This window comes from Dasypus novemcinctus, chromosome 1, assembly GCF_030445035.2.
Source record: "Dasypus novemcinctus isolate mDasNov1 chromosome 1, mDasNov1.1.hap2, whole genome shotgun sequence".
Classification (NCBI taxonomy): Eukaryota; Metazoa; Chordata; class Mammalia; order Cingulata; family Dasypodidae; genus Dasypus; species Dasypus novemcinctus.
The window spans coordinates 135,004,814-135,021,938 of record NC_080673.1 but is presented as its reverse complement, the minus strand read 5'-3'; the positions used below and the strand labels follow the sequence as shown (position 1 = coordinate 135,021,938).

The window sequence follows — 17,125 nt, the reverse complement described above, 5'->3', positions numbered from 1 at the left end:
TTTTATAGAAAGTAGAAGTTTCAATACAGAATCCAATTTGGGAAGTCGGGGAGGGGAGGAGGGGAGGAAAGTGATTATTGTTTAGTGCCTGCTATGAGCCAAATACTGTGTTTGACTCCTTGTACATGTTGCCTTGGGTAATGCTTAATCTCTGCTCTTTAAGGGGACTAAAGCATTTTATGAACATAGTCTTAAGAAAGGCACATTTGAGCTTCAAGACACTTGTTTTGAAAAGTATCATATATAGACAACTGTATTCCTAAACTTGCTTAAACTAATACTTCATGGGTCTAAGAACGGGCTGTCTGAGGGGGCAGAGAAGGCAAAGAAATTCTAAGGAATAAACCATGCCTTACATATCACCACAAATCTTAGAAGTGCCTAATTACTCCCGCTTTCTCCACTTGGTGGTCCATTTCTGTACAGGAAGCTGTTAAGGATCTTTTCAAGTGGCACACGTTTACGTTGTACCCTAATAAGCTCTGGCTATTTTCAGATGCCTTGAACTAATACATCTAAGACTCTTGCATAAATGGCTAAATATGTTGAATAGAAAGATTATAGTGAAACATACTGTGTTGAGGAGGACAAATTCTCTACTTTTGGTGATACTCTGTGGTCTGCATGGATTGTTCATAGCACACTTTACTAGGAAATGAGAGTCCCTAGCCAGCCCACACACCTACTCACTCAGATCTTTTTTTTAAGCAGCTTTGGGTGCCTTAATACGTGTATAATTTAGAAGGAAGTTTACTTCTACAACAAATTATGCTACTCTTCCCTAAAAGGCATTTCTAAAAACTTAGATGATCCTATTTTATTGTTTACTGAAAATGGATTTCGCCAATCCTATTGGGAGAAGCTACTTAGTGAAGCAACATCAAAACTTACTTATATTAGTTAGACTCGTAATTCATATGCAGTTTCTCAAGTAGTTGACTCAGGTTTTATAAATGTTGCTTACATCCTTACCTTTTTTAAAGGCCTTTGCTGGCCAATGGACATATATTGCTTCTTGGTTTCCCTAAGGCAGAGTGTTTTGAGTAGATAAAACAAGGCAAATGAAGCAATATATTGTCTGAGAACAGAGGAAGTCTGCTGTTAATGTAGGTAGTGTTGGAGGACCCATTATATGTATTTTTCCATTGCTGATAATGTAATTAAGCTTCAGACAGGTGGGAGATCATTGCCACTTATTTTGGACTTTCAGCTCAGCTTAAATCTACATTAGGCAGAAAAGAAAAAAGCTTATTGTAGAATAGTGTTGGCATTTCCTTATTACATTCAGAATTCTGTCAGAATCTTTAGAGCACTGATACAAATGTAAAAAGTGTAATCTTTTTTTTATTTAAGAAAGAACCAGTGCCTAGGTAATGTTTCCTTGATGACCCCATTCCCCATTTTTTTTTTTTTTGAAGAGATTGTATTTTGAATCATATTCCTATATATTGCTATGGAGAAAGGATGGGTAGAATTTTTTGACAATGTGGAGATGAGGTCAGAAGTCCTAAAGATTCTTTAAGGTTTATGCAGCTACCCTTAGTGCTTTTCATGTTCTTATGCATTTCTAAAGAGTCCACAGAGAGGAATATATCTTCTTAGGTATGGGGAGGCATCTAATGGCAATGTTGGCATGGTGGTTGAGACACTAATATTGGAGCTGAAAATTTAGCTATGTTGTGTAGAAAATAATGGCATTGGAGTGAGTCTGTGGAGTTTATTTGGGGAATCTTGAAGATTTCCTAATGTTGATGAGAATTGAATCTGACTTTAGAAACCTTTGGGTATAAATTGTGCTGATAATTGGACTGAGTTGAACCTGGAGAAAGTGCTGATGTGTGCACTTTTAAGCAGAGTGATTCATCTTATAAACCTTATCATGGACAGCTCTGACACAGCAAAGAGAAGTGAAGTAGGGAGTGAGAAATTAAAAGAAAATGGAAATGGTGGCTATGCATACACACACTAGGAACTTAGTTCTTTTAGGAAAAGTTTGCTGATTGACTATATTAATTAATGGGTAAGTTTCTGTTTACAGAAAGCATTCCACTTCCCCATGCTGCTTGCACCAAGCTCCCACCCATATTGCTGTGTGTACCTGGGATTATTTTTAGACCTGTGTGACTGTTCAGTCAACTAGCTTTCAGAACCATGGTCAGTCCTCTTACACGGTTCATAACAGGCCATTCTGGTCCCAGGCAGCAGCAAAGGCAAGTGGTGTGGGGTTATATTTGTGTTGAGAAAAATAATTGAGACTCTGCAGCTTCAAGTATTGTAGGGAAGGGTCTGGCACTAATTTAACGCGACTGTTCACGATTTAGCAATTTAAACTACACAAGAACTACCAATAATTCCAACATTTAGAGATAATAATTGCTAACGTTTGGTTCATACCCTTCTGGGTTTTTTTTTCCCTATACATATTACATAAATCGGGAAGCCTTTGGCTGCAAGTGCAATAATTCCAATAAGAACTGGAAAATATTTTATTGACTCACTGAAGGAAGAATATGGGTATAGCTGGGTTTTCTAGGCCGAGTAATTTGATATGAACAAACAACCAGAAGGAAGTTAAAAACAGCCAGAAGGTAATGCTTATCCAGACCTTGAGGTATTAGGTATTTTGTAATTTTAACAAGGCAGATACACCCTTGTAATCAAATGTGGGGGAATGGACCTCCCCCAGTGACCCAGGAAGTACCAGAGAGATGTATTTATTTGAAATAATAATAAAATTGCATTAGAATACTTGTGAAAGAATAAGAAGTTGAAAAAGGCTTTGTGCCAACAGTTTTTCAATACATTACAGCCTGGAATTTCATAGATCAACTTTATTTGACTGCTAGACAATCACTGGAACTCCTTCTCTGTGAATGGTTTAGCAGCAGTAAAAACACATATTAGCATATTGATAGTGTCACGTTTTAATTTTTTCAACCAATTGTGTTAGTAGAAATTATGAAGGGATAAGATGGACTAAGTTGGAGAATATAAAGGCTACTACTTTTAAAATTATGAATATCTTAACAGATACGGCCTGCGTCCTGACAACATTTTTGTAATGTAAACTATAGGTAAATTATTTTTCTACATTTTTGCAGATGGAAGGCTAAGGTACAGATATTTCCCAAAAATATTTTAGAGAGCCCCAGTTTCTATGAGGTCTTGCTAACTGAAATTGCTAACTGAAAGCTCTCCCAAGTAAAAGAGCTTGGTAGTATTCCAAAACCCTCCCAGGCTTAGTGCTGTTGACTTTCTAAAGCTCAAGAATAATCTCATGGCTTATTAAGAATAATTGTGATAATTGACAGCTTTTCTTGAGTGGGAATTTATTAATATATGGATACCTAGGTATTTAAAAAATTATCCATCTTAATGAATGCTATTTGGCTGTTTCAGTTTCTTAGCTGATTTCAAACAGAAAAAGTAACCATCTAATTTACCTGTCTGGAGCCTGCCAGCATGTAAATTGATAGTCACTTTTTGGATTGGTTGAAGCAAAGATAGTTTAAAGCATGGAGAAAGCCTTGTGTGACTTACATAGATCCCTCCCAACCTTGGATTCTATAAAAAGATTTCTTCATGCAATTAATTTGATGATGCATCCAATATACAGGAATTTACTCTAACCCAATAAATTGTAATCATAGAAATGTATGTCAGGACTCTTTTGGTAGAAAGTGACCAAAAAAAATCAACCTAGGTGGCTTTAATATTAAAAAGAGGATTTATTGTCATAAATGATCAAAAACTCAAGGAGTAATGACTTCAGGCATGGCTGGACCCAAGTACTTAAATGACAGCATCAAGAACTTTTATCTGCCTTGATTCTGAGCTCCTCCATGTTATCTTTATTTTCAGGCAGGTTCTTCCCTTAGGGCTGCAAGTTGGCCATCTGCACTTAAAAGCTTTTTTAACCATTTTACCAACCTCAGCAAAAAGTGAAGATTTATTTATTTGTAGTGTCAGCAAAGGCTGACACTTATTGATGCTGATTGGCCTAGACTAGGTAGTTTCCATTTAAATATCAATTGATGTTCCTAAGAGGTGTGATATTTTCATTATCCACACAAGAGATAGGTTTAGCTCCTTTGGCATCATAAGCATAAAGATAGTTCTTCAAAGAAAAATGGAATGCTGTTATCAGAAAAAGAGGTTAGGGCTACCAAGTGGTCAAGAGTAACAGGCAGCCACTACAATGTATATGTGTATGTGTGTGTGTATAATAAGTGGGAAGTATTAACACAATGATAAACTACAACCTTTAAAAAATGTTAGCTATTACATATTATATTTGTATTGATAGCATTTTTTTCCTATTATTTTTTTTCTTCAGTTTGCAATTATCACACCTCGGGTAAACATCATTGACTCCTATACTGCCACTGTGAAAAGCTATTTTTTTCCTTACGCTTATGTGTTATCTTCCTATCTGTAAATTCCTTGAGGACAGGGACCTTATCTTAAACAGTGTTTTGTGACCTTTCAGCAAATACCACAGAGTATTACATGCACTAAAACTAATCATTATAAATTCATTAAGTTATCAAATGGGAGTGTAGAAAACATGCTATCATTAATTGTAACAAATGTTCCATACCAATGCCAGGTGTTGGTCATGGGGTAGTGTGTGGAAATTCTGTATTTCATGCATGACTGTTCTGTAAATCCATAACTTCTTTCATAAAGAAAAAATGGGAGTGTAGAACTATATTCTAATTATTGCTAAGCCTCAGGGTTTCCATTTTGTTACATTGTCATGTCATTTTCCCAGCTGCCAGACAAAAGCAGCAGAGAAAGATCTTTTCTGAGGAACTGGGCAGAATATATATTGTTTGTTCTTTCAGGCATTCTCTTAAACATTCATTCATCCCATTTTTTTTGTGCCAAAGTTTAGTAAGGGTGTAAAGACGAAGTACAGCAATGAATAAAACACAAAGCAGGTGGATATTAAATGACTTAATAGAAATGCAGATAAGTGTTGTGGTCCCTCAACGTAGGGACAGATTGCTTCTAATAACTTACCCAAAATGCTCATTCTTTTATTTGTGGTTTAGTCAACACTGAAACGCTACTATGGTTTGGTTACTGTGTGACTAATACGAGGACAGATTAAGGGAAAGGGTAGAACAAGGCCAGTTTTCAAACATATATTTTCTGTTTCAGAGTTCTTAATGTAGCTTCCATTTTATGAGTGGTTATGCTATTATATACTTAGAAATATCCAGGGTTTGTTCATGAATATGTAACTCATTAGATTTAATATTTAGAATGAATATTATGGGCATAATACTGTGTTGGTTTTTGAGGAGGGCACATAAAACACAAAACCTACCTTCTAGGAGCTTAGTGATCTAGTTGGAGAAGAAAGTCACATACAAAAGTTAGGAAATATAAATCTGGCTTTTTATTATTTGGTGCCTAAATGAGTAATGGAGGCATAAAGTATTATGGATTCAATAAGGGAGGGATGCAAGCTGCTGTGAGTGATTATTACTGGGTATAGGAAAAGACAGACTTTTTGGTTGGGTCTTGCAGATAGAGTCGAATTTAGATGGAGAATATTCTAGACAGAATAAAAAAGATCTTAAAGTAAGCAGGTATGATCTTCTCTCAGTTATAAGAAAGTTCTTGGTTTTTGGGCATCAAGATTGGACACACAGACTGGGGTCACAGTGACATGAAAAGCAAACCAACAGTAGACTTTTGAAGTCAGGGATAGCAGAGGGATTTTGTCTCCTATGACACCTCTGATTGATTGATAGTGACTGTCCAGGGGAACGCTGACACCAGGTTCAGGCTCAGCAGGAAAAAATGTGATGTTGTATAATGTCTGCTCTGAATGCTGGGGGTTGGAAGTGGGGATGGATAGCACCCGTGCCACTTACTTGTCATCCTTATTGTTTAGTTGGAGTTTGGTAGGACTGGGTCTCTCTCTAACTCTTACAGACCAACACTTAGTCATCTGCAGGTGGGCACTGGTCAGAGATATCACCTTGTTGTACAACAGGAAATTCTACAGCCACTTAAAAAAACCAAAATACATTCTAACCAGAGCACAGAATAAAAAAACCACACACAGCAAACAAGGCAGTGTGAGGCATTAACTTTGTTTTGGTCCACAGACCTCCTGTTTTGACAAAGGTGATTGGATTAATTTAACGGCTTCCCTCATTTTATGATAAAGCTAGGTTACTTAGCACCACAATCTTTTCCTATGTAATGCAAGTTTATTTTTTGATGTTCTTCCCCCCTCAAGCCAGTAAAGTGAGGTCAAAGGGGTTTCATTCTTTCCCCCTTGTATTCTATTATCTGTTTCTCACAATGTAGTTTCACCTTTTTGTTTTCGTCTCTGATGCTGCTTAAATCATTGAAGTCAAACATGCAGAGCTTTTGCTTTTTTCTTTTCTACTGCTATTTTATTTTCAAAATACAGGGGCTCTCAGGACCAATATACATGAGAACTTTCTTTCTCTGAAGATAGGCAGGTTTTACTAGTAAGGATCAGCAATTTTTAACTAATTCAAACCTTGTATTGTAGGTACTATAAAATCATTATCATTCCATTTTTAGGATGGAAAAGTTGAGACACAGAGAACTTAATTAATTTGTTTCAAGTCACCCAGCTAGTAATTAGCAGAGTTGGGATTCAGACTCAAGCAGTCTGGCTCCAGAGCCTATATTCTTAATCTCAAGGTAATGTTGCCTTTTGTGTTTAGCCCATTTTACTGTCTGATCAAAAGTGATGGGAAAAATCAATTCCTAACATACCTCATTATAGAGATTCTTGTTCTATATATTTTCTGTGTTAAGAGTGAGATTAGGGAAGAGGATTTGGTTCAACTGATAGAGCATCCCCCGGCCATATGGGAGGTCCAGGGTTCAAACCCAGGGAGTCCTGATCGGTGTGGTGAGCTGGCCTACACGTAGTGCTCACATGCGCAAGGAGTGCCATACCATGCAGGGGGTCCCCCGTGTAGGGAAACCCCATGAGCAAGGAGTGCACCCTGCAGGGACGGCTGCCCTGTGCAAAAAAAATGGGAACTGCCCAGGAATGATGCCGCACACATGGAGAGCTGACACGGCAAGATGATGCAACAAAAAGAGACAGAGATTCCCGGTGCTACTGACAAGAATGCAAGCAGACACAGAACACACAGGGAATGGACACAGAGAGCAGACAACTAGGGGTGGGGGGGAAGGGAGAGGGGAGAGAAATAAAAAAATTAAAATAAAAAAAATCTTAAAAAAAGAAGAGTGAGGTTAGCATTTGGGAAAGATATTTGCTAGTCACAGAGGATGCCCTTACTACAGGTCAATATATGTAGTACAGTTGCTGTGGCCTTTTATTTCTAATTTCTGGGAAAGCTGAGGGAAAGGACTGAAAAAAGAAACTTACTAGTTCCTTAAACAAGCTACCTTTTAATACATGATTTTGGAATTTTATCCAAAACTTATTGTTATGCAGGTTGCTCAGAGGCATGTATTTAATAAAAAAGAAAACTTACAAGGTGCTTAGACATGGTGCCTGGAGAGTAAGACCTGGAGGTAATGTTACATCTACATCCTTCTTGCATTCCATTTTGCAGAAGTCACTGTTGAGGTACTCTCAAATAAATAGTGATTTGTGTTTTCAGATGCAGAGTAATGGTCTGTGGATTGGAGCTGAGCAGGGATATCTTCCCTGTCTGTGCAGGAGATTCTGTTCTTTAAACAGAAGAAGTATTTTTTCCTCTGTTAGAGGTGGGGATAAATACACATCACATCATTATAAATGGACAAAACATTGGTTCTCTAAAAACCCAAACTTTTCCCCTCTAAAAGCTAGTTTTACCTCAGAGATTTTCGATGTTGAATGTTGATAACAAGTGAATCAAATTTGCGATTGTCAGTTTCAGAAATACTATAATGACGAAAGTAACTAAATTTTTAGTGGCGTGAATATATTCCTCGTCACAAGTGTTATCCAGGTTCCAGATTCTTCCCATCATTTCTTCCTTTCCATGCCCCCTCGATTCCCTACAATAATGACATTTCCTGTTACTTGATTGAAAAAGCATTGCAAATGTTTTTATACAAAAGGTCTGGAACTTTACATTTTTTTTCTCCCAGCGATAGTAGGAAATTTCAAAGCCATTTTTTCCTAGTTATAGAAGTAAAACATCTTAATTTTGCTCTATATTAATATATATTAATCATCTTAGTTTAATAGTCTGCAAATACAGTTAGCAGATGTTTATCTTGTTTTTTATGTACTAATTTTTAAATTCATTTAACAAACTAATTATTAATAATTAGTTGATGTTTATTTCCCCTACTAGCATGTAAACTCAGTAAGAACAGGGATCATTTTGTTAGGTAGTTTGCTTTACCTTCAGGATCAGAAACAAAGCCTGTTTAGAACATGGAAGGTGTGTGTTGTTGGCTAATCTGTATTTTTGATTGTCCATTTTTGTAGAATGTCATCTGGACTCATTAGGAGATCAGGAGGCAACACAACTGTATGCTTTGCTGTCTGAACTGAATAACACATGTAGAGTGACCAATCACGGTCAGACTTTGAAGGAAGTATTGTGATTGGTCACTGATGCTCAGCTGTTATTTACATGATGATTGGTGAATTGGAAAGCTAGTCGTGAAGTTTGTACTGTATGCAGTTTCAGTAAGTGTACTATGCTAACTGAAATTTGAACCATATTATTGGTGGATTGGTATTATTTAACCAATCTCTGATAACTGAAATTCACAAACATTATAAATGTGCAAAGTGAGGACTGCCTCAATTCTAGATTTATTTTATGGACATAAATGTATTTTTTCTTACCAAAATGGGATTACTTTATGCATATGACTTTGTAATTTTATTTTTCATTTAATATTATATTGTATAAATGTCAGAAAACAGAAATCTTTTTTAAAAATTTATTTTATTTAATTATTTCTCTCTCCCCTCATTATTTTGTGCTTGCTGTCTGCTCTCTGTTCGTCTTCTTTTTAGGAGGCACCAGAAACCAAACTGGGGACCTTCCATGTGGAAGGGAGGTACCCAATCACTTGATCTATCCCCTCCCCCTGCCTGTTGAGTGTCTCGTTGTGTTTCCTTACTGTGTCTCTCCATTGCATCATCTCACTGTGTCATCTTTTTTTTGCCAGCTCACTGTGACAGTGCATTATGTCGGCTTGTTGTCTTGCTCATCTTCTTTAGGAGGCACTGGGAATTCAATATGGGACCTCCCATGTGATAGGCAGACACCCAACTGCGTGAGCCACATCCGCTTCCCATTAAACAGAACTCTTGACTTCATTTTTTTATGGCTGCTTGATATTTTATTGTATGGTGATACTACAGTTTGTTTGTCTTCCTTTTTGGTTATTTAGGCTTCTCTTTTTCTCAGTTGTATATAATGCTTCAATGGTCATCTCTGTAGCCACATCTTTGAGATACAGTTATTATTTATTTGGAATGCATGCAAGTCTAGTGGTTGAATTGCTGACTTAAAGAATATATACACTTTAAAACATTCCCATAGTCTTCCAAATTGCTTCTCAGAGAGTGTTTCCCATTTAGGCTCCTATCAGCAATATGAATTGGTAGGTACTGGTGCATATTTTCTATACCCTTGTCAACATTATCATTCTTTAAATTTTGGCCATTTTAATTGGTAAACATATATCTTTCTCTGATAGTTTTGATAGCCAGTTAGGTTGTATATTTTCATGTGTTTATTTGTAGTAAATAAATGTACAACTAGGGAATGTTATTCTGTCCTGAGTTTTCAGATGGCAAGGACTTTCTTGCTTTATTAGATTGTTATACATATATCACTACAAATTTATGTGTTTGTATGCATAAACATATACCCACTGTCTTACATGGACATACCATTCTTGGTTTTGTCCAGGAATTATAGCATGTCCATGGTTCTAAGTTTTGTAATATGACCATCAGTTTTCAAATGCTTTTCTTTTCTTTTTTTTAAAGAAAGGGAAAATAACCCATGATCTGGGGGAAATTCTAGTTAATTTTTCCTTACATGATTTTCAGGAGACGGGGTCAAAAGGAGCTAGTAGGGCATTCAATTATGTGCTTGAGTGTGTTAGAATTTTTTTTTTTTACTCAGGTGTACAATATTTTACTTGGGCTTGTTTTTCAAGTGCATGAAAGTGTGACTAAATATTTTTGCATAATGCCGTTATGTAAAGAAAGACACCATCTTGTTAAATATTCCTTCATCAGCTTGGCAGTTAGCCAGTTATGGGCAATGAGGATTCTTCTGCAAGGACATGGGCTTCGAGCATTGGACAGACTGAGGAAGAGTGGGAGGTGGGGGACTGGGAAAAAGCTCAGGATTGGAGTGATCTGTTGCCTCCTCCCACTGTTGTATGAAAAAGTGATTCGTTTAAACTGATTTTGCTGTCTAATAATTTTGAATGGGTCATTAGTGGGAAAGGAAGGAAAATCGTGTGATTGGCCCAGAGCTATCATCTGAGGGCTAAAGGTTCTTTGTCACGCACCACACAGAACTGGAGCGCTTTTTCTGGAGAGTGGTGTAGAGCTGAGATACAATTCATTTGAGTTTGGGGCTAAGGGAGGCTCAGGAAGAAAGATGTCCACTGAAAGTTTGGAGGGGAAGCCCAACAGTCTTGGGGAGACAGGACAAGCCCAGAGCCACACTTTCCTCAGGGTTGTCCAGCCAGTGTTTAACCACAGTATTTTCACTTCTGCAGTCTCTCCTGCCGCAGAACGTATCCGATTCATCTTGGGAGAAGATGATGACAGCCCAGCACCCCCTCAGCTCTTCACTGAACTGGATGAGCTGCTTGCTGTGGATGGACAGGAGATGGAGTGGAAAGAGACAGCAAGGTGAGTCATGGCTGATTGTGTATGATACTCACCTGGGGAAACAATGGCGGGGCCAGAAGTTTGAGTCTGCGAGTGCCATTCTCTAGCCTCAGCACTTTGAATAGCTGATGAGCATGATGTTGGCTAGGAAAAGGAATAAAAGGATTCCATTTCTTCTTTTCTATTATAATGATGTGAATGGAGGGCACCCCTTACTTCACTGCTGGAGCATGGTTTCATTGACCTGTGCTGATGTATAATTTCGACCTTTCCAAGGAATTAGAAATAAATATCCTGTCATGTACTATTTAATAACCAAATATTTTAAAGAGATATCAAACTCAAACAACCAAAGATGATGTTTCACAGTCTGTACAGGTCGTGGTTTATTATGAGATCTTGTCCATAACCTGTTAGGAGGAAGATTGTAAAGACAATGATTGTTACCCATAAGGTTTCTGTGAAACCATGTAAAAACCTGTCATCTTAAATATCCAGCTGAAATAAAGTAGAAGGTTCACCTGAATTTGGAGTTAAAAGACCTGAGTTCAGTTTCAGACTCTGTTACCTGTTAGCTGCATGACACTCAAGCTTTGGTTTCATCATCAATAAAGACTAGATTATTATGCCTACTATATAAAATATATATGTGTATGTATGTTATATAAAATATATATAAATGTAGTATTATACAACATATTTCTAAGTATATAATATATATATATTTCCCTTCATGCATGTGTATCTGTGAGTTGGGGAAATGCTTTGAGAATTGTTAAGGTCTATACATATATCTAGATTTCATTAATTTCATGGTAAAAGTGCTTTCTTTATATATAGATTCAGATATCAACTCTGTCTTCTGTGACATATAATAAATATTTACTATAAAGACTTTGATATAATGCAGTTATTGGTCTCTCATTGTAAACTTTACAGGGAGTTTCCAAGGGTATTTCACTTTCATAAGCAAATTAATGTTAAGATATACCTTTTATAGCCTGTAATTTAATTCAGATAAATTCAATTCAAGCAGCGTTTTTTAGTGCATACTATGTATCAGGCAGTATTTTCTCTACTGGAAGTACAGGAGTGAATCAAAGAAGCTCATACATAGGTCATTGTATTTTATTGAAAAGTTTGGAGTGAGTTCAGTTACTCATGAAAGAATGAGGCAAAACAAATCATTGTTCCACTTCAGGTTTAAGAAAAACGAAGAAGTGTAAAGTCTTCTCCTGTGATTATTATAGTTGAAAAGGGATTTGTATCTGTTGTTCCAATTCTAGATATGTCATTCTGGAGTCTGAATGAATTAGTTTTTCTTTAGTAAGTTATGATCATAGGAGCAGATGAGCAGTAAAGAAAGACTAACCCAATAGCTTTTTCTTTCTGAATGAAGTCTTTCTAAGAATTAAAAGAACTCGTATTTTCTGATTTATACCTTAAGAACTTAATATATAATACCATTTATAATCAAATCTCTTCAAGTTAATTAGATTTTTTTGTTGTTTTTGTTTGGTTCCTCAGACTTATGCCTTATAGGTCTATGAATTTATTCTAATTTCCAAAAATTTTATACTACTTAAGGTTCAATTTAAGTTGTATTGAATATCTTCATCTCTTTGGTATTGTTGAGAGTGGAGAAGCTTCATAATTTAATCCATTTGATGTGGAGAATCTTTTATTCCTCATCAAGAATTTTTAGGTGACTTAACCTTGTGGAAACAGTTATTCTTAAAAAGTTCAGTAAAACCCGTGGGTCATTTTGTATCTTCCATGACTTAAACCACGCTGAGAAAAAATATCATTATATTTTACTCCGGCCCTCATAGTAATATTTATAAAAGAGGCCTTAACTTTTATTTTTTTTCCTTTCCAATTGTTGGATAATTCTTCTCTTTCTAATAATCAGAAACCTTCTACATTGGGTGATCTTGTTTTAGCTCATCTGTTTGATAGTTAATAAATATTCTCTCCTTCTAATTAAAGAGCTTTCCATACACATTTCTACCTCCATCTCTATTTTTTTTTTAAAGATTTATTTATTTTATTTATTTCTCTCCTCTTCCCCCCCACCCCAGTCGTCTGTTCTCTGTGTCTATTTGCTGCATCGTCTCCTTTGTCCGCTTCTGTTGTTGTCAGCGGCACGGGAATCTGTATTTCTTTTTGGTTGTGTCTTCTTGTTATGTCAGCTCTCCGTGTGTGCGGCACCATTCCTGGGCAGGCTGCACTTTCTTTCACGCTGGGGTGCTCTCCTTATAGGGCGCACTCCTTACGCGTGGGTCTTCTCTACCCAGGGGACACCCCTGCGTGGCACGGCACTCCTTGCGCGTATCAGCACTGCGCATGGGCCAGCTCCACACGGGTCAAGGAGGCCAGGGGTTTGAACCGCTGACCTCCCGTGTGGTAGATGAACACCCTAACTACTGGGCCGAGTCCGCCGCCACTACCTCCATCTCTAAAGCTTCCTCTTGAAGCTCTTCATTTTTTGCTCTTTTGGGGCCTTTTTCCATGATTCAGTAATAATCTCTCCTTTCCCTCTCTCAGCACCAATAACCTATATACTAAAATTCCTCTGTGGTACACTAACAGTTTATAATACATCCTTTAAAAGAAGGCTTCCCATGCCCATCCTTCTTAAGGAATATACAGGGTGAGAATTGGTGCAGTATGATTAAGCATTGGGAGATTTTGGCCTAGTCTTGACTTTGCTTCTAACTAGCTACTTATCTTCAAGCTTGAGCTTTCCCTTCTATTAAATGAGAGTTGTATTGGACTGCATCTTCTTTAATAATACAGAGAGCTCTACTCTTTTGTGTATACTGGTTTACTCAGCTGTGACTACAAGAGCCACTTTGATTTTTATTCTTATCTTGAAATTCTTAATAAGCAGCTATCGTGGAGGAGCATTCAGATATAGTTTTTTGTTTTCTACTTCATTCAAATGCAGCTTATATTTTACTTGACCCATTGGTCCCAGAAATGTGTAGAGATCACCCTTCATTGTATAGGTAATTCTGTGTTGAAGAAGCTGTACATAGTATTTTCATTTAAGATTCTTAAAGATTAAGATGGAGTTAAATACTTTACCACGCTTAGCAACTTTTATTCCCTTGGGAGCATGTGTCGGCTTGGTGATGTCAGTCCCAAGAGATTGTACTGCAGGAGAGAATAGGCAATGGGAGTACATGGTGTGCCAAGAATAAGAACATTCACAAATAGTCTATGATAATTTCTTTTATATAGCACTTGTAACAATTGCTATTAACTTAGTTAATTGTGTATGTGCTTATTATTTTGCTCTCTGTCTCCCTCACTACACTAATGCATTTGAAGACAGGGACAACCATGTCTGTCAGTTGACTGCTATATTCTCAAGTGCCTCACTCACAGTGCCTGGCACATACAAGGTGCTCAAGAAATATTTGTCCCATGTGTAATTAGTTGAGAACTGGTCGCCTTAGAAAAAAACTGTTAAGAATATAAGAATTTCTTAGAAATATTAATTGACCAAAGTTGGGGTTCTGTGATAATTCATCCTTCCCTGACTGACGGGCAGCTGGAGTGACAGAACCAGGGCACCAAGCACACCACGGATGCAGCTCAGAAGTGGACCTGTGTTTAAAGTTTCAAACTAATTCATCAATTTTCTGATGACATCTCCAGTTATATCTCTAGCCTAGACCTCTTCTGATTGCAGTCTCCAATTGGATGGCTAATAGGCATCTCAAATTTTACGTGTTTAAAACTGAGCTACTCGCCCCCCTACCTCAGATCCACTCCTCCTACAGTTTTTTCCCATCTCAAAAAACAACTCAATTCTTCAAGTTGCTTGGGCCAGAAACACTGAAGTCTTCCTTGACTCCTTTCTTTCTCTACAATCCATGTTTGACCCATTGGCAAATCTTATTTATTGTACCCTCAAAGACATCCAGATATCCAGAATCTTACCACATCTCACATCCAATACTGCTATAGCCCTGGTCCAAGAAGTTACCTTCAACTCTCACTTAGATTCATGCAAATGTCTCCTAATTAAATGGTCTCCCTGCACCTGTCCTTACCCACCCCAACTTGAGCTATTCCGCATGATCTCTTTGACCTCATCTCCTACTTGTCTTCCCCTCCTTCATCCTGCTTGCACCTCATTGACCAGTCAAGCTCCTGTGTCAGGGACTTTGTACTTGGTGTTCCCTTTCCCTGAAATGGTACCTGCCCAGTACCCTCAGAAATATCTACATAGTTCATTTCCTCAGTTTCTTCAGGTCTTTATTCAAGTAATAATTTTTTTTGGTGGCTGCTCTATCCAAAATAGAAGACTTTCCCAACACTATCCTCTGTCCTCTCATATATTTCTTCTAAGGACATAATCAGCATTTAGCATATTCATATCTAGTTATTGCCTGTCTTTTCTCAATAGCATGAAAGCTCTATGGGGGCAGGAATTTTGGGTTGTTTTATTCAACACTGTATTCCTAACTACCTGACATCCATTTGATGTTCAAGACGTAAATATGTGTTCACTGAATGAATTAATGGAAAAATAGAATCTTAATTCTTAGTTTGTTGCTCCATCTAAATCATGTTGAGTATGGAGGTAATTGTGTCTCTAGAAATGATTCAGATTTTCAGTAATTTTTACTTCCTGTGACATTCTCCTTCATCATGTTTTGTTGAAACATTACTTTAATTAATTTTTAAAATGAAAAAAGTAACGGATTTACTGAAAAATCATGCATAAAATATAAGATTCCCATACACCCCCCCCATTATTAAAATCTTGCATTAGTGTGGTACATTTGTTACAATAGATAAAAATCACAGTTTCATAGTTGTATTATTCACTATAGTGCATGGTTTAACTTAGGGTTCATTGTCCGTGTTGTACAATTCCATGAATTTAAAAAAAATTATTCTAGTATCGTATATACAACCTGAATTTTGTCCTTTTAACCACATTCAAATATGTAATTGTACTGTTAATTACATTCAGTGTTGTGCTACCATTACCACCATCCATTACCAAAATTTTTCATTGTCCCAGCTAGAAACTTTACATTTTTAAGCCTTAACTTCCTATTCTCTACCCCACCCCATACCATAGTAAGCTATAGTCTAGATTCTGGCTCTATGCATTTACTTATTCTAATCATTTCATATCAGCGAGATCATAGAATATTCGTCCTTTTGTGTCAGATGTCTTTAAGGTTCATCCATGTTGTTACATATATCAGAACCTCATTCCTTTCTACAGCTGAAAAATATTCCATTGTATGTATATCCCACATTTCATTTATCCATTCATTGGTTGGTGAGCACTTGGGGTGCTTCTACCTTTTGCTAATAGTGAATAAAGCCACTATGAACATTGGTGTGCAAATACCTGTTCAAGTCTCTGCTTTCAGTTCTTCTGGGTGTATACCTAAAAGAAGGATTGCAGGGTCATATATTAATTCTATGCTTAGCTTTCTGAAGAACTGCCAAACGGTCTTCCACACCATTTTACATTGTTACCAGCAAAGAAGGTGTTCTTATTTCTCCACATCCTCCCCAACACTCATTATTGTCTGTTTTGTTTTTTTTTTCTTTTTTAATAGTAGTGATTTTTTAATAGTAGTGGGTGTAAAATGGTGCCCCATTGTGGTTTGGATTTGCATTTCCCTAAAGGCTAATGATGAATATCTTTTCATGTGCTTTTTGGCCATTTGTATATCTTCTTTGGAGAAATGTCTGTTCAGGTTTTTTGCCTATTTTTAAATTGGGTGTTCATTTTGTTGTTGAGTTGAAGGATTTCTTCATATATTCTGGCTGTTAAACCCTTATTGGATATGTGGTTTCCAAGTATTTTTTCTCCTATTGGTTAGGGTGTCATTTTACTTTCATGAGAAAGTCCTTTGATGCAAAAAAGTTTTTAATTTTGATGTGGTCCTATTAAGAAATGATTGCTTAACACATGGTGCTGAAGATGCGTCCCTATGTTTGTGGGAGTTTTATAGGTCTGGTTCTTATTTTGAGCCATTTTGAGTTGATTTTTATATATGGAATGAAGTAGGATTCCACCTTCATTCTTTTGCAAATGGGGATCCCGTTTTTCTAACACTATTTGTTGAAGAGACTGTTTTTCCCAATTGAATGGGCTTTGTCCCCTTGTCAAAATTCAGTTGACCATAAATGTTAGGATTGATTTCTAAGCTCTTTATTCTATTCCATTGGTTTATATGTCTGTCCTTGTATTAGTTCCATGTTGTTTTGATTACTCTGACTTTGTAATAAGCTTTAAGA

The 17,125-nt window shown here is 36.8% G+C and overlaps 1 protein-coding gene across 10 annotated transcripts in view; it reads left to right on the top strand.

Annotated features, from left to right (window-relative positions):
- SLC4A4 (solute carrier family 4 member 4) overlaps nucleotides 1–17,125 on the top strand; it is a 445,649-nt gene that overhangs the window by 158,738 nt on the left and 269,786 nt on the right. For all 10 annotated transcript variants that reach the window (XM_058297298.2, XM_071216116.1, XM_071216109.1 and 7 more), the window contains one exon: nucleotides 10,729–10,864. In XM_058297298.2, the coding sequence (XP_058153281.1) occupies nucleotides 10,729–10,864 (136 nt within the window). The remainder of the gene's footprint in view (nucleotides 1–10,728; nucleotides 10,865–17,125) is intronic.